Consider the following 18195-nt stretch of genomic DNA (forward strand, 5'->3'; position numbering starts at 1 on the left):
GGCCCTCAATGAAATTGAGTTTGACACCCCTGACTTAGAAGAACTGATTATGGACTTATTGTCTTGGAAATTTTAAAATAAAGTTACATTTATACTCCTAGTTGCCAAGTGTGTTTATTTCATTTTAGCTTCCCGTTATTGAAAGATGGGGGCGCATTCTGCAGAAATGGCAATTTATTTTTGAAATCTGGATCCTACTTAAACCAAAATAATTTTGGAAAACAGAATCCATCACATCTTATGTTTTTTGGTTCAAAGGTGATCAGCCTTTCAGCTATGTGAATATGAGTTCACTTAGCACTACTTGAATGCTTCCAAAGCAAGAGAAAATCCCAGCCACTCATTCCTTTCTGAAGAACCCTCTAGAGCTCAGTTGCCTTCTAGAAGAGGTCATGATCCTGGAACTTTCCTGCCTGCCTTCTAGATTCTGAGAATTTTTCTAAAAGAAGCTCCAAGATAAATTATTATCCAAAGGGAAGAGGGAGGAGATTTTGGCAGATACTAGGGGGATTTTTTTTGTCATGCTGACATTTTCCCATTATGAAGACATGAAAATGTGAACAGTCAGCAGGTCGTCTTCAAAAACAAGAGAATTGTCCAAGTTTTCATGTCGCAGAAGCAGGGCTTTTTTTCTCACAGAACGCTCAGAACGGAGTTCCAGCACCTTTTTTGGATGGAACCTTGTAGGGTAGGCAAGGCGGGTTGTATGACATGTGTGAGTTCCGGCACCTTTTTGTTTTACAAAAAAAGCACTGTGCAGAAGTAAAGGCAGTTGCAATGGGGAAGTTCTAAATTATGCAATATGAAGTTGCATAAAAATCAACATTAAAATATGGTAGCGACTCACCAGTCTTAACTTTGTCAAGACTTTAAAAAAAGACATGGCTTTTTACTTTTTACATGCCTATAATGCTGAGGGATTTCAAAGGATTCTTGAAGTCTATCCCAAAGCAAATTAGCAATAAACTTGCAAGTGACCAAAAATCTTTGGGGAAATTGTGGTAAGTCAAAGAAATGCAGTCTGAATCCTAGGAGGACAGGGTGCCCAGAAATACTTTCCAACCAGACCCCTGTCCTTCTTGATTTAATTTTAAAAAATATGTTTTCAATAAAAAAAGAGGGAGGTATTTGGCAGACAAAAAGCAAGCATCAGCCTCTAATATCTTTATTTTGAAGAATGCTTCTTTATCCCAGCTAAAACCCTCTGCATCCATAGTGAGGATTCAGCGCTTCTAGAGCTTCTAGAGATTTTCTGCAAACCAGAGAAGTCAGCTTCTGGAGCAGGGGTTGGCAACCTTGGCTCTTTTATGACTCATGGACTTCAACTGGCTCAGGAATTCTGGGAGTTGAAGTCCATGAGTCATAAATGAGCCAAGGTTGCCTACCCCTGTTCTAGAGTGTTCTAACCATCATTGGGCCAACAGAGAAATATTGAGTAAAGGCTGGGTAACCTCTAGTTAGACTATGCTATTAAGTTACTAGTGGACACATGGTTTTAAAATATAAACACTATGGCAATTCACTGCTGTGTTGAGAAGTGCCTACAAAAATGAAAAGGCTAAGCTACGATAGTAGAGAGCAATTGGAGGTGGGTGATAGACAAATAAGGTTGGCAATGAACAACATCAACACTTTAGCTTTAGGGAAATGGAACTGTCAGAATTAGCCAGGCATGCCTATGACACCCACTTCATGATTCAGTAAAGTTCTTTTGGCAACTAAGTTGTAAAGGAGCCCATGGCACGCTCTCCAAATTCTCAGTATTCTCAGAACAGGTTTCAAACATTTGCATGTTGCAATCTGGGTGCACCATCTTTAATAGATTTTTGCTATCAGAAACTGCTAAAATTCATGCCCATTGTCTTCAGACAAAAGGAGACGGTCTGATCATTTCCTCTCATTTTTTAACTCTACCAAAATAAGTTTCAAGCCACTTGAATCCAGGTGTTCAGTGGATACAACACCTATCCTCGTTAATCACTAAGAAGTAAGCTGTATCCCCCTCTTCCCATCCTCCAATCAATTGCAAACATATTAATATTTGGCACATATTTATTTTGCAAAGCTTAAGTGCTCGTTTAATTAAACATGATGAAAAATATGTAATCATGCTGCTCTGCATTGATGCAGGCCAAGCTCCATTTACACAATCGTTTGCATTTGTTTGTTGTTGTTTTTTAAATCAGGTTTGATTATAAAGCTGGTTATTTTAGAAATGCAGCAGCAACCAACCCATGGCAGCATGGATGTTTCCATCCAAGCCCTCTATTTGGAATGGCAAAGAAGCTGCCTGACTATTAACAATCCCAAGGAAACACAAAATGCCCCACTCAGTGCACTGCCATGTTTTCATACAGTGAGTCCTTAAGACCAGGGGCCTCCAAACTTGGCAACTTTAAGACTTGCGGATTTCAACATCTAAAATTCCCCAGCCAGCATTGGTAGGCTGAGGAATTCCTGGAGCTAAAGTCCACAAGTCTTAAAGTTGCCGAATTTGAAGACCCCTGTTCCAGATCATAGCCATATTTTCTTTTACGATTCCCTTTTTTCCTTTCAAAAAGCAACCGTTCCTCTCCTGGAAGATAGCCCTTTGCTGCTGATCCACAGAGTTAAAAACAGGCAGGCTCAACAACTCACTATAACCAGAAAAAAAGTAGTTTTGCATTTGCTGTGGCAACTAGTGGCCAGAAATACAGTAGTACCAATTTGCAAGAAAGAAAAATATTTAAACACAAAGGTGATGTGTGCCAGTGTGTGTATTAGAAATTCAGTTTTCCTAAATTGCGGCCTTTCTTCTTATGCATTTTTATCTACAGTATATCAAATAATCTGCTGACCTGAATTTCAGCTTCTCCAAAATTCAAAACTCTCTCGTTCAAAGCAAATGCTTTCTTCTGATTTTCAGTGTTATGGAACAAAATCTGAAAAAAGTTTCTGGTAAAAACTAGAGCTGATGCACCTTCAGGGCTTTTTCCTAGTTAGAGTTCATTTCTTGCCTGGGCAACAGTTTCTGAAGAATTGACCCTGGTATTTGCTTGAGGTGACAGCAGCAAGATAGATGTAACTTGGAATTACATTAACCACATGGCAAGGTAGAGCCAACAGTCTGCAGGAAAACTGGCTGCACACAGAGAGCCTCAAACAGATGGCTTGAACATCTGGCATTTACTGAATCTCCTACAAACGCAAATGGTACCCTGAACCCGCCTGGTCGAAAAACAGGCCCTATATTTGGTCTGTTCGGCACACTGGAAACCCAGAGGCAATGTTTTAATGCACCATTTGTGTCTGCATGCCCCGCCCCCAAAAAAATCTTTTCATTGGATTATAAAAGAGCGGAGCATCAATTCTTTCTGAATTTCTGAGCGTTGGTCAAGTATCTCCAAGGCTTTGCTAGACTCCCTGGAAAAAAAGGAGGCAGAGGTTAGAAAGGGGAAAAAGAGAAGCAAAGAAAACAAAAACAGAAAGGAAGGTTGCCAACAAAACTCCCTTATGATATATGTGTATTTCAGAAACATTAAGAAGGTCGGATTACATCCCTTGTAGTATGTTTGTTTGCTGACTTAGTATCTTCGTTGGGAAAGTTGACGCTGCTGAACTGTGACTTTTGACTTCCGTTATGGCAGGGTCCCCAAAGGACAGATTTGGACCTCGTCCAGTTAAGTCTTCAGATCCACTTTATTAGTCAGTGCAGTGAAACTCTGAGTACTTTCATAGATTGTCCTAAAGCACGCTTAAGCACTCAGCAACTTGCACTGCCTGTCCCCACCATTCCCTGCACCCTCCCAGCTACCGTTAGAAAACACACTGGAGGTGTTTAATCCTACCCCAGTGCAGATGCAAACGCAGCATGCTTGACAAAGGGCACAGCCAAATGGTTGGCTGCGAGACCACCTGCTGCCATTGTCAACCTCCCATCGCCCGGTTCGCTCCCACAGAGTCGGCCTCCTCAGGGTTGGCCAGGAAATGCCGGCTGGAGACCCCCAGGGGGAGAGCCTTCTCTGTGGGTGCACTGACCCTCTGGAATGAACTGCCCCTGGAGCTGCGGACAGCCCCTGACCTTCGGTCCTTCCGCCATGACCTGAAGACCTGGTTGTTCCAACAAGCAGGCCTGGACTGACTACGGTTTTTAATTAGGCTTTTTACCGGGTTAAATTGTCTCGTAATTTTGCATTTATTGTTTAATTCTTTTTTTAAAAAAATTATTCTATGTTTTTTTTAATTTTTATTGTTGTGAGCTGCCCTGAGTCCTCAGGGAGAAGGGCGGCATATAAATTTAATCAAATCAAATCAAACTATAGTTCACCAGCATGTTGGCATCAAATTTGTTACCGTACTACCCAACCGCATTTTGCCATGCAGCTGGAATGAAGGTGAGGAAGGACATTGCCTTTCCAGTTCTAATATAGGGCAGGTTAATATAAACGATGAATGGATTTTCCTGGTTCAATTTCCCCTCCCACTGAACATCACATGCAAGTGGGAACAACAGTCACGCCTCACTTCGCCTTGCATGGGGTTGGGATTGCAACTTGGGGAGAAGATGCAGAGTTTGGAGAGATAGCCATCCATGAGTTACCCCTACCACTGCAAGGGGAAAAGTGGCAGCATAAACTGAGGAGATGGCTTTTTATCCACCAGCTCACTGACCCCATATGCCAAGAAAGAGCAAATAAATAACTGTCTTTCCCTGCTTCTCCTGCTTCCCTTCCAAGCCCTGACATTAAGCTAGACTGATTCAGGCAGGGAACAGCGGCAGGAGAAGCAGAGAGGATCTATCAGAGAGCCTGAGAAACAGCAGAAAGGCACAAGGGAGGTAGGGCAGTGAAGCAATGATGACCTGCTTCACTGATCCATTGCTGTTTTGAAAAAGAGCTAAACCCATGCTGTGGTGCTTTCAAGTGTGGGTTTAGTGCAGAGGTCTCCAACCTTGGCAACTTTAAGACTTGTGGACTTCAACTCCTAGAATTCCCCAGCCAGCACTGGCTGGGGAATTCTAGGAGTTGAAGTCCACAAGTCTTAAAGTTGCCAAGGTTGGAGACCTCCAGTTTAGTGCATTTCAGAACAGCAGTGAACCCCTACTTAAAGCAGAATAACTGCTGAGGGAATAGTCTCTACTCACGATGCAGCTTCTTGCTGTTCTCACAACTGCTTCATGTCTACCACCCAAACTTATGCTATTTTAAACACAGGTTAATAAGGTTTAGAGCACAGCTAGAATTGTTTGCAGGAGAATCTGGAAAAGGCAGATTTTTAATATTAGTTCTCATTCTCTTGCTTTACTCTGCAACCACCACTAGGGAACTGTTATTTAGGCTGATCCAGTGGGAGAGTTATTTCTTATCCTGATAAAATATCTAGCAATTAACAAAATAAAGAAAAAAAAATTAGATTGCCTGCCCTTCACAAAAAGAGGCAAGCTGACAGCCCTTCCTATAAAAAAAAACCAGGAAATGAACATGAATCTTTTCATCATAAATTGTTTATACGTAGATAGATTTCTCATCTAAAGGCATGGCATTCAAGTGAAATTCTTGGGTTTTTAAACTTCCTCTTCATAAATGCCATAAATCGGATCCTAGTTTCTTTCTCCTCAAAGTAATTGTTAATCGAGAGTGTATCCACTTGGGATAGTGAGTTGGGCAGCATATACATTTAACTTAAAATTAAATAAATAAAATGTTTCCAGAGTAGACAGCCAGGAGGGGAGTCTGTCGTCCATGTCTGTGAGTCAGCAGTTTTCTCTAGGGCAATGTTGATCCTTTTAGAGACCAAGTGCCCAAACTGCAACCCAAAACCCACTTATGTATCATTGGGTGCCAGGTGGGCATGGCTGCCGTGGTAATGGCAGACTGGGTGGGACTAAAAAATTCAATCAATCAATTCCAACTTTACGAGATCTTTTTTCCCCCGTGAGAAGTTGAAATTGATTGATTGATGGAACCTTTTTTGGCACACGGCAGTGGAGGCCTAAAGCAAAAAGGCTTTATGAAACCCAGCTGAAGGCATAGGACTGGGGCGACAGCGCAGGTGCCCACAGAGAGGGCTCTGTGTGCCACCTGTGGCACGAGTGCCATAGGTTCGCCACCACAGCTCTAGGGGAACCTAGTTTGAAACCGCTTGATCAGAACAGCCTTTAGTGCTACCATCAGACTGGAACAGCTAAAGACAAAACTGCCTCACTTGAGGGCTGGGGATGAGATCAAGGCAATAACAGTCTCGGTATGTAAAAATAGTTACCACCAGGACGTGTTCAGGTACAGGACTTGTTAAATCAGGTGCGGCCGCATGGACACAATAACGAGTCAGCATCGTACGTGATGTTGTTTATTGATTACATGATGGAAAAAGTGAAGCCCAACCCCCGGTTCCCCCATTTATGCAACTGAAGCCCCTGAAAATAAGCCAACCCGGTTGCTCTATTTTCCCGCCGGCCAGGTAACACCCAACCCGGCATTGTACCTTTCCCGCCGTTGTACCTTTCCCGCCGGACTGGTTGACCAATCAGGCCAGCTGACTGATGCCACCTGGTGTCTGGTGTCAACTCCAGCCTGGCATCACTCATACATAACAGGACTCATACCAGGATAAGCCCCAAAGTTCCTTTTTGGTTCTCAAATAAGCACTTGTTTAGAGTTGGAAATATGATTCTATACTTTTGCTCTAAAGTAACAGCTACTCTTAATGTGCATAATACCTGCCCAGAATTCCTCCTCCTTGTTTCTTCTTCTTAAGGCTCTTCCTCACATTTATGTTATCAATTCCCAGAGTGGAAAAGGTTCTGATAACCTGTAATGGAAGGGAACACATCCAAAATACTGACCAATCAAAATGATGCAGAGAACGTAGCCAGCCCTCTTCTGTCTCCCTGGAGTGTTCTTCTACTCACCTGTATGCAAACTGCTTCATTGGTGTCCAGTTCTAGCATCTCCAACAAGGCTAAGAACACACTTGTACGGCGGATACCAAGAACACCCTAGTTAAAAACAAAGTAGGGGGATCTTTATGGATTGCATCTAATTAGCCAAATATCTCCCAACAGCCTTTCCCTTGCAGATTCTTAGGCAATGCCCCAATCTGCTCCAGAGAAGTCGGAGGCCCTCAGCATGGTGTCTGAAGGAACATCCAGTGCTGGGAGGGAGAAGAATAGAATAGAATAGAATAGAATAGAATAGAATAGAATAGAATAGAATAGAATAGAATGGAATGGAATGGAATGGAATGGAATGGAATGGAATGGAATGGAATGGAATGGAATGGAATGGAATGGAATGGAATGGAATGGAATGGAATGGAATGGAATCTGCTCCAGAGAAGTCGGAGGCCCTCAGCATGGCGTCTGAAGGAACATCCAGTGCTGGGAGGGAGAAGAATAGAATAGAATAGAATAGAATAGAATAGAATAGAATAGAATAGAATAGAATAGAATAGAATAGAATAGAATAGAATGGAATGGAATGGAATGGAATGGAATGGAATGGAATGGAATGGAATGGAATGGAATGGAGTGGAGTGGAGTGGAGTGGAGTGGAGTGGAATGGAGTGGAATGGAATAGAATGGAATAGAATAGAATAGAATAGAATAGAATGGAATGGAATGGAATGGAATGGAATGGAATGGAATGGAATGGAATCTGCTCCAGAGAAGTCGGAGGCCCTCAGCATGGCGTCTGAAGGAACATCCAGTGCTGGGAGGGAGAAGAATAGAATAGAATAGAATAGAATAGAATAGAATAGAATAGAATAGAATAGAATAGAATAGAATAGAATAGAATGGAATGGAATGGAATGGAATGGAATGGAATGGAATGGAGTGGAGTGGAGTGGAGTGGAGTGGAGTGGAGTGGAGTGGAGTGGAGTGGAGTGGAGTGGAATGGAATGGAATGGAATGGAATGGAATGGAATGGAATGGAATAGAATAGAATAGAATAGAATAGAATAGAATAGAATAGAATAGAATAGAATAGAATAGAATAGAATAGAATAGAATAGAAGTTGGAAGATCTTCTAGTCCAGCCCCCTGCTCAAGCAGGAGAACCTATACCATCTCAGACAAGTGACTGTCTAGCCTCTTCTTAAAAACCTCCAGTGATGAAGCGCCCACGATTTCTGAAGGGAAGCTGTTCCACTGGTTAATTGTCCTCACTGTTAGGAAGTTTCTCCTTAATTCCATGTTGCTTCTCTCTTTCCCTCCTGAATTTCACCTATAAGACCCCTTTTGGAGATTGCAGATTGATAAGTTGAAGGTAATGGGCTAGGTAGGAACTAAGACTTACTAAGGTAATCACCGCCTGCTTCCGGATCACATCATTCTCATCCTCAAGCTGCCTGTGGAAGGGGAAGGGACATTTAAATGAAATAGAAAAAGACATTTTCTCCATAGCCTTGATATTTAATAAAAAGAAAGGGAGAGGCATTCCAGTATACCATTCTTTGAAAGAACCCTTTCTAAAGATCCATTCTCAAATAGGGAAGCTTTTCCGCTCCATACAGGTAGGCCTCAACTTATGACCAGAACTGAGTCCAAAATTTCAGTTGTTAAGCGAGACATTTGTTAAGTGAATTTTGCTCCATTTTACGACCTCTCTTGCCACAGCTGTTAAGTGAATCACTGCAGTTGTTAAGCTAGTGACATCTAGTTAAGTGAATCTGGCTTCCCCATTGACTTTGCTTGTCAGAAGGTGTCAAAAGGGGATCATATGACTCTGGGACCCCGTGACCGTCATAAATATGAACCAGTTGCCAAGCATCTGAATTTTGATCACAGGACCATGGGGACGCTGCAACGGTTGTAAGTGTGGAAAAAAATGGTCATAGGTCACTCTTTTCAGTGCTGTTGTAACTTTGAATGGTCACTAAACCAACTGTTGTAAGTCGAGGACTATCTGTATTTCCCAGCTTATCGAGTTGGATGACAAACCCTAAAGAATAGCCCAGTTCTGAGTGGTCAGTGTGGCCAGTGAGCCAGAGGAGTCTCCACTGGAGAAGCTGAAACTATGCTGCTTCTCTTAGTAAACATGGCTGGACATGAACAGGTGTTGATGTTTTTGTTGGATTCAATATTTTGGATATGAATCAGGATTGTCCTCCGCCTCATTTAACTTTGTACCAGCATTATGCTTCTGGCTCCACTCTAGGGTTGGACAGGATATACTTTTCAGTCTCCATCTTTGCCTTAGCTATCCTCATTGCCTCTCCGTGTGTGAGAGAGGGAGGGAGGGAGGGAGGGAGGGAGGGAGGGAGGGAGAGAGAGAGAGAGAGAGAGAGAGAGAGAGAGAGAGAGAGAGAGAGAGAGGAGTCCTTTGCTTATCTGGGCCAGTAAGGACTGTTCTACTACCATATTGTTGTGATTCAGGGTCAGCCTGTGGGTTCGGCAGTTGGGTCGGACGACTCAGAGGAGGAGGAGGGGGGTGTTGAAGAGCTTGCTGAGGGGATTGGACAGCTTGATGAGAGCCCCCAGCAAGGCCCCTCTCATCTGGTCACGATGCAGACCCAGCTGTGTGAGCCTGACAGCGTGGATGAAGATGACCCACAGCTGGCCCTGTTCAAGGACGCCCGACACAGGAGGCAGTCAGTCAGAAGTAAACAGAGGGAGGCAATGGGGCACCTCGGAAGGAGGCACAGAGAGGCCATGCCCTGAACTGTATTTAAGGGGAATGTGTGGGAGGGCTGGTTTGCTGAAGGCAACCGCTTGGATTGTTCCTGCTTCTTAGCTCGTGTTTTATGGTTGGTGTCTTGTCTTGCTCTGTTTTATGTGAATAAATTTGGCAGGCGTAATTCCAGCCTCTTGCCGTTTGTAGAGGGGTTGTCCCTGCCTTTTCTGCAGGGCTGGTAGCAGGCTGGTACAGAACACATATGCTAGTTTATAGATCTTTGGAATCTGTGCCTCTCCTCAACCCTCTTCTGCCAGATATACTCAGTTGCAGAATCTCTACAGTTAGGAAACAATTGTTTATAGGTAAGATTCATTGAAGGTAGTGAAAATTATTTTTTTAGTAAACCTACATAAGACTGGAGTGTACCTATGAGATTCCATATTTATTTGGACCAGTAGAAATTACTATCAGTTTACTTTTCCTGCTGTGCTGGTCTTCTGTACCCAGGCCTCAGAGTTACAATGCAAAGTCACCCAAGCAGGCCTGAGTCTCGCTACTGAGAGATAGAATCCCATTAGATCTTTAATGTTAATAATTCCTAACTACAGCCTCTTCCTACAGTACCCAGAGAGAGATCCTGAGGGCAGGATTAGAGCAAGCATCTTCTGATTTTATCACTTTTACTACCCTACAGCAAGTCTGTGTTTTTCTCATCACTTTTTAATTAACTCCACGCACACATACATACATATAGCCAATACTGATAAAGCTGTCTATGCCATATTTTATCAGACTCTCTAAAAAAATAATCATCTGTGTATAAATGAGGATTTTGCGACCTTCAGAATGTGGTCTCTCGTGTACAAAAGAATAGACACAACAGTGATTATTCTGGAATATAATTATGTGAATGAAGCTCACAGAATTCTCACAGTGCTGCTGCAATAAACAAATTTTGTCTCTTAATGGGTTTCTCATATGAGCTGAAGGGGGAAAAATGGAGCACAATAGGAAAACTTCCAGAAGGGATCTTTGGGCTGTTTCCAGATCAGCACTGCATCAACCAACTCCTTTGCTTCTCTTTGGCAGGTGAATTGATTTATTTCTGGCCCAACAGCCATACTTCCGAAATCACACTAAAGTCAACTTCTCTCTTGAGATACAGAAGGGCATAACATATCTGTACGAAATACTTTACTTTACTGTACGAAATACTTTACTAATACTTTAATCATCAACTTACGACCCGTTGCTTAGTGACTGCTCAAAGTTATGACAGACTCCCCCAAAGTTACTTACAACCACGTTTCAAAGCTAGCCACTGCAGTGCCCCTACAGTTGTTCAGCCTTATGACTAACCACAGGAATGCTGTAGAAGCCTCCACCACCACCTACCTTCCCCTATCCATCCCACAAGGTTCTTGATCACACAGTTTGGACTGCCAACTTGACTTTTTAAAAACCTCTTACCCCCCCCCCCCCCCACTGGCAAATGCCCCTGCCAAGCACATGTGTCCAGCCTGTACTAAAATATGGAGGAGGATTGTTTGAATGTTTTGCACTCTGATTTGTCAGTACAGGAGAGAGCACTGATTGGCTTGTCTGTTCTCGGCGGTTCAAAAACGGCAGCAGCTAAGATGTCCCTGGGTCACTTTCAAGTCACTTGAAAGAGAGGCAGATCTTTACATTTGTATGCAACTTACCTCTCCACTATTTCCCAAACTCGCGTTTTCATTTTGAGTTCTTCAATAGCCAAAGCCATTTTCTGTCTGACTATCTGAATGATTGATGGAAAGAAACAAGTGAAAGGTTTAGGGACAAATAAAGGGGCACTGAATATTTGAGCAAAATGATCCAGCGTGACTCAATGACTGGATTTTCCTAATATGAGATGGAGTCCTGACGCTTATCAGACTTGCAAACTTTCTGGCCTTAATAGAGGGACAACTGTTGAGTTGGAGAATTTGTCCTTTTTGTGGGCTAGAACCTCAGGCCTCAACCCAAGGATTACTTCCCAATTAGCTGGTGAGCTCCTTCCATAACGCTTCCCATGTAGGGGGTGCATTTACGATAAGCTTTTTTATGCTGCTGTATGCGAAAACCCAGCTCTCTGGAAAAGGTTTTTATGCTGGGAAAGGTGGATGGAAATAGAAGAATAGGACAATTGGCAGCAAAATGGATTGACTCAGTTACAGTGGCTGCACCATTGAGAGACTTGAAAAAAACAGGCTAGGGATAGATCATCATAGAGAAAATCTGCCTAAGTGGTTGCTAAGAGTCAAAAATTATTTGATGGCATATGATAAATAAAAAATCAATATTATCCATGGCTTACAGCACACCACCTGAAATGTATAAACTGTGCATTCTTGGATACCGCAGCAGCATGTCACTAGAACCAGGGACCTATACCCATTCTAGGACCACTTTGCCATCTCTGTATTGGCAGGGTTTCAATTCCCCTGAATCTGAGTACAATAAACAGCTTCTGAAGTTGGGAAACATGAGAGTTGAAGTTCTGGCAAACCTGGGAAGGCTGCTGTTTTAATTACTTCCGTGAAAGATCCAAGATAAAAAAAAATGTGCCTGTTTCTTTCAAATCTCATAGCTATAAAGACCTCATAATTGAGGTACAACATGAACTTTATCTGTGAAGACCCTGTTAGAACAGAAATGAGAGCAGCAGCTGGATAAGCAAGACGATGTACCTAAAATTTGATCTGCAGCAGAACATGAAAGAGAGCAACAGTTCTACCTGTGCCAAACTTCCTTCCAGACTCATTTATCTTTCTGGTCTCAACAGATTCCACAGAAAATATGCATAAGATCTTCCATGGAAGCTCCCTGGCCTGTGGGCAATAGCAATGTGGGAATTTTTGCAATGCCATATTCATGACTTGCTATCTCCTTTCTTCCTATAAAACTGTTATGCTTTTCTCCAAGTCAGCTCCTCCTCCTCCTCCTCCTCCTCCTCCTCCTCCTCCTCCTCCTCCTCCTCCTCCTCCTCCTCCTCCTGTTCTCTTCCTCCTCCTCCTTCTCCTCTTCACAGACTTTTAACTTCCATGGTTAGTTCTTGTTCACCATTTTCCATGAAGACCAGGTCCCCCTGATTTTTGATCTCCATCTGACTTTGAGCATGGATTAGATCAGTCTTGACTAACTCAAGGAACACATTTAATATGCTGAGCTATTTCTGGGAGTGGTTATCAGCACAACACAGGCATACTGTTACCAAACTAGCAGAGCAAACTGGTTGGAGAGCCGGGACCTGGACCTTCTCAGGAACCATTTCCATGTCTGGCTTAGCACAAGGAGCTCTATTTAGAAGGCTAGATGGTCAGCAGCAATCACCTAGTCGAAGCTCAGACAGCCTTGTCTTTCCCCTGACTGATAAAGTGTGTCCACTGTACAGAATAAATGTGGTAGAAAGAAAAGTGTCAAGGGACAGAGGGAGAGGACCTCTGATCCCAATTGAGTCCTAAGAAAAAAATAATGAGACTCAATAATGAACCATCACAATTTGATGATATAGTGGTTATAAAGTTAGACTAGGACCAGAGAAAACCATGTCCATGTCTACTTTCAGGCATGGAAACTCTCCAGGTTAATTTGAGTTGGATACTCAAGAGTTGCTTCTTGCAAAATGGGCAGCCATAGACATGTGATCAATCAATCAATTAATCAATCCTCTCAGGTTCCCCCCCCCCAAGGTGGTTACTGTGTGAAAAACTGAAGGGGACAATGCTATGTAAATCACCTTGAGTTACTAGAGGAAAGCCTATATATAAATCTAATAAATAAATAGGTACAAAATGTCTTCATCCTTACCAGAAAAGGCTCGTCAGATATCTTCTTGAGCAGCACATTAAAAACATCCTCCTCTAGTCCTTCCTGTTGGATTATTTCAAGGCCTATGGTGGTCAACAAATCTGTGGAATCAGCACGATGCTGGATGGAAAGAGATAACAGGAATGTGAACTACTCAGCTAGTAACAGGATTTGGATTTCAGCACAAGCTTTCTTCAGCTTGGCCTTTATTATTAGACTATTTTGCATCAAGTGGAATGCCTGTTTCCTATTATTGACAGTTGTTCACGCACCAAACGTATGGAAGAACACATACATCAGAGAGGTCCAGAAGGAATATATACATTGTGGTCTTTATAACATCATAATTTGCATTTAGCTTTAGTACCAGGCATAGTTTTCCTAGAAATGTAACCCATTAAATCCAGACCTAAATAAGTCTGCTGAAAGGCTATAAACTTTATTCTTTTTCCACTTTTCTTAGACCACAGCTCTTTTTAATTATCTGTACACCATCCAAAATCACTCTATGAGGGAGATGGGCGGTTTCTAAATATGACAAATAAATAAATTAGATAGAACCCATCGACTCATGCATTTATTTCAATAATGCTGTAATATTCTAGGAAAGGTGTTTTAAACTCTTTTCTGATTTTATCAAATAATATATCCAGCTAAATTACTTTATTGATGTACTTAGTTCCTACCCAAAAGTTCATAGCAGTGTTCTTCAATCTGGTAGCCATCCAAATATATTGAAGGAGATTTCATTCTCCAAAATAGTTGGGGAAGGGGGATGAAAAATGAGTATAAAAGGTTGTTGTTGTTAGCTGCGAAGTCGTGTCCGACTCATCACGACCCTATGGACAACGTTCCTCCAGGCCTTCCTGTCTTCCACCATCTTCTGGAGTCCATTTAAGCTCACGCCTACTGCTTCAGTGACTCCATCCAGCCACCTCATTCTCTGTCGTCCCCTTCTTCTATTGCCCTCGATCTTTCCCAGCATTAGGCTCTTCTCCAGTGAGTCCTTCCTTCTCATTAGGTGGCCGAAGTATTTGAGTTTTAGCTTCAGGATCTGGCCTTCTAAAGAGCAGTCAGGATTGATCTCCTCTAGGACTGACCGGTTTGATCGCCTTGCAGTCCAAGGGACTCGCAGGAGTCTTCTCCAGCACCACAGTTCAAAGGCCTCAATTCTTTGGCGCTCAGCCTTTCTTATGGTCCAACTTTCACTGCCATACATTGCAACTGGGAAGACCATAGCCTTGACTATACGCACTTTTGTTGACAGGGTGATGTCTCTGCTTTTTAGTGTGCTGTCTAGATTTGCCATGGCTTTCCTCCCCAGGAGCAAGCGTCTTTTAATTTCTTGGCTACAGTCCCCATCTGCAGTGATCTTGGAGCCCAGGAAAACAAAATCTGTCACTACCTCCATTTCTTCCCCATCTATTTGCCAGGAATTGAGAGGGCCAGATGCCATGATCTTGGTTTTCTTAATGTTACGTTTCAACCCAACTTTTGCACTCTCCTTCTTCACCCGCAACAAGAGGCTCTTTAGTTCTTCTTCACTTTCTGCCATTAGAGTGGTATCATCTGCGTATCTTAGGTTGTTGATATTTCTTCCAGCAATCTTAATTCCAACTTTTGATTCATCTAGCCCTGCCTTTCTCATGATGTGCTCTGCATATAGGTTAAATAGGCAGGACCTGGACCTAAATCCTGCCTGAGCCAAAATTGCCCTGTTTAACAGCATACAGAGGGGAAGCTATGCTAGTCTCTTACTGAAAAATCAATGGGTAGGACACTGTACATGAGTTATGTTTTTGAAACCTTATGCTGAATAAAGTACTCTAAGGTATTTATTTTTATTGTTCTAGCTGCAACTTTCCCTAATGTCTAAAACAAAACTTGAACTGAGCATAGATTCCTAGTAGTGATGAAGTCAGACTCCATGTAGTTTTTGCGGTCTCTCCTGTCCCCCATCCTGTTTGATTCTGCAACTTATCCACCAAGCTTCTCATTCTTAACTATACAGTATTCATTTTGAGAAGACTTATTTTAATGCTTACAACATCACCTGAATCATTATGTGGACAAAAAGATGGAATTACAGTATGAATGAATCAATGAATGAAAAATCAAAAGAGGTAGATTCATTAGAGTCTATATACTAAAGACTGATAGTCAACAATCTTGAACAGCCAAATCAAGACAGTGTGCAGTAGGAGAAAGATCTATTGACCGGCGCATTGGTAGGAAATTAAATTAAACAAGTCAAACAAAAATTAAATACTGGCTCACACAGCCATAAAATGAAATCTCTTACCTCGTACACAGGAGAGCATTCCAGTTGTTCTAAGACCTTCCGGATAATGATAGCATTCATTATGCCCATGTGCTTTACCAGCATAACCAAAGCCTACAGAAGGGAGATGTGGCTAGAGTAACCCAGGTTCAGAAGGAAAAGGAGAAGAACAATTTACGTTGTACCTCCCAAAGGCCTATTTAGATAAAACGGCATTAAGGGAAAATGAGGAAAGCCTCAGGCTACCTAAGCTAGGTTTTGAACTGTAAATGTGATTCTCTTCTGCTAGCTACTTGTCCCAACAACTCCTGACAAATCTCAAGACAAGAAGATTCCAAAATTTCTTTTGCAGTTTTTTAAATTGTTTGAGTCTTTGCATAAGACCTTTCCCTGTGGCCTTCCTAAAGGTGCTTTTTCAAAAGGCAGCTGTATTTTCTGTCCAGTTTCTGTCCAGAAAGTTAAGTTTCCTTTTGAAAAAGCATCTTTGGGACAACCATGACCTAGGTGACTGAGAATCTCCATAGACATTTCCTCATGGCCAAGCCAAAGGGCTACCCACCAGACCTTGAGCCAAGAATTCACAGTCAGCAATTTTAGGACTTATGTTTAGAATGCTTCAAAATGAGCTAATATGAGTAGCATCCCTTGAGAAGAGTGCTAAACCCATATTCAAAAGCAACCCAAACAACAGCTGAGCAAAGTGGAGGAGCAGTGGTATACTATCAAGTGGCAGAGTTTTCTCTCTCCCTCCCTCTCTCTCTCTCCCTTCTCTCTCTCCCCCCTCTCTCCCTCTCTCTCCCTCTCTCCCCTCTCTCCCTCTCTCTCCCCCCTCTTTCCCTCTCTCTCCCCTCCCCCCTCTCTCCCTCTCTCTCCCCCTCTCCCCCCTTTCCCTCTCTCTCCCCCTCTCTCTCTCTCTCCCCTACCTCTCTCTCTCCCCCTCCCCTCTCTCTCCCTCTTTCCCCCCTCTCCCCTCTCTCTCTCTCCCCCCTCTCTCTCCCCCTCTCTCTTCCTCTCTCCCTCTCCCCCCTCTCTCCCCCTCTCTCCCCCCTCTCTCTCTCCCTCCCTCTCCCCCCCCTCTCACTCACACACACACACACACACACACACACACACACTTACTCTCACTCTACCGGATAGTCAGCTGCTCATCCCTCACCAACACTGATCAGCTATTTGGACTGATTCAGGGCTCCAAATCATAGAATATCTTGGTGACAAGGCTGCTATATGATGATAGCCCAGTTTTAAAGAACCAGACTCTCCCATAGTTCAAAGAAGAATGGCCATAGTGGATAGTGTTCAAGGAAATGTCTACTTACCCCATTCTATAGTAGCCAATAGGTATCAGGCTGATACCACCCCTTAAAACTCATGGAAGATCTGCCAGGACCTGTTGCCTGCTTGAGGAGGACAATAATACTTAACTCCAAAACAGCCAGGGATTACTTTAAATTGCATCAATTATGAGTTTGGCAACACATAAAGGCAACCTCATGAGGAAAGAGCAGAAAAACAAGACTGCTCAAATATGTTTGTGCCATAGTTAGGTACAGGTGGGGAAAGGCTAATGGCAACATATTTTTACATCATAGGAACCTATCATTCTGCATCTGAAAAATTGTCATCTCAATCCTAGCTTTCGTCACTAGCTTTTTATTATTGCCTTTTAAAAAAAGTGCAGGTTTTAATGCAAGTTTGCAGTGAAGAATACATTCATGCTACGTCTGTTGTCCTAACGCTATAGCCTCAATCCAATTTTCCATTCCATCTTCTGCAGCTTTTTTCTTCCCTGGAGATCTAATAATTTATTTTCTAACGTCTTGTCTAATTCAGTCGGGATCAAAACTTCCATTCACCATTGGGTGGAGCCACAGAGCAGATATAAGTCAGATATTCTTTGTGTAGCTTTGTGTATTTGTTCTCTTACTCATCAAGGTTGTTACTAGAAAAGGGGCTGTCAGGTAGAAAAGGAAAGCAAAGCTCTTTGAGAACAATGAAGATCATTTTTTTTAAAAAAATTCTACATATTAATTAGAAGTATTAATAACCCCAAGACAGCTTTCTTCTCTGATTAAAATACAGGTCAAATCTCGTTTCCTCCCTTCCTTTTCCTGGGCTCCTGAGATACCCTCGAAACCTTTTGAGAAGATAGAAATGCAGCTTAAATCTCTGCCTTCACATGTGGCTTCCCCACCTGAAACTTCTTCTTCCTCTCTACATGGGTCAAAAACATGAACATTGCCTCTTGGGCAATTGGATTGGACTTGTCCAGGTACCCCAGGCAAAGAGCTGCATTGAAGGTGATGCCGTCTAAGGGTTCCTGCAAATTCACCAGGCGTTTCAGATTTCGAATTAAACTGGATCGAGCCCCAATGCAATAATACTGCGAAGAGAGAGGAAGTGAATTAGTTTAGGTATAGCAGTGTTGTCGTGAGTAGCATTCCAGAAAGGAAATGGCTGCCCAGAGCTTGGGTCAGCATTAGCCTATCC

At 42.6% G+C, this 18195-nt stretch overlaps 1 protein-coding gene across 1 annotated transcript in view; it reads right to left on the reverse strand.

The window, feature by feature from the left end:
• Positions 1-3317: 3317 nt before the first annotated feature.
• The window catches only part of HEATR9 (HEAT repeat containing 9), a gene marked incomplete at both ends in the record, with an annotated part of 43073 nt that continues 28195 nt past the window's right edge, over positions 3318-18195 (reverse strand). Inside the window, 8 exons of the mRNA XM_083353401.1 lie at positions 3318-3402; positions 6698-6789; positions 6890-6976; positions 8277-8328; positions 11300-11373; positions 13425-13544; positions 15727-15819; positions 17900-18088. Coding sequence (XP_083209527.1) covers positions 3318-3402; positions 6698-6789; positions 6890-6976; positions 8277-8328; positions 11300-11373; positions 13425-13544; positions 15727-15819; positions 17900-18088 — 792 coding nt within the window. The remainder of the gene's footprint in view (positions 3403-6697; positions 6790-6889; positions 6977-8276; positions 8329-11299; positions 11374-13424; positions 13545-15726; positions 15820-17899; positions 18089-18195) is intronic.

This window comes from Vipera ursinii (assembly GCF_947247035.1).
Source record: "Vipera ursinii genome assembly, chromosome: 2".
Taxonomy (NCBI): Eukaryota; Metazoa; Chordata; class Lepidosauria; order Squamata; family Viperidae; genus Vipera; species Vipera ursinii.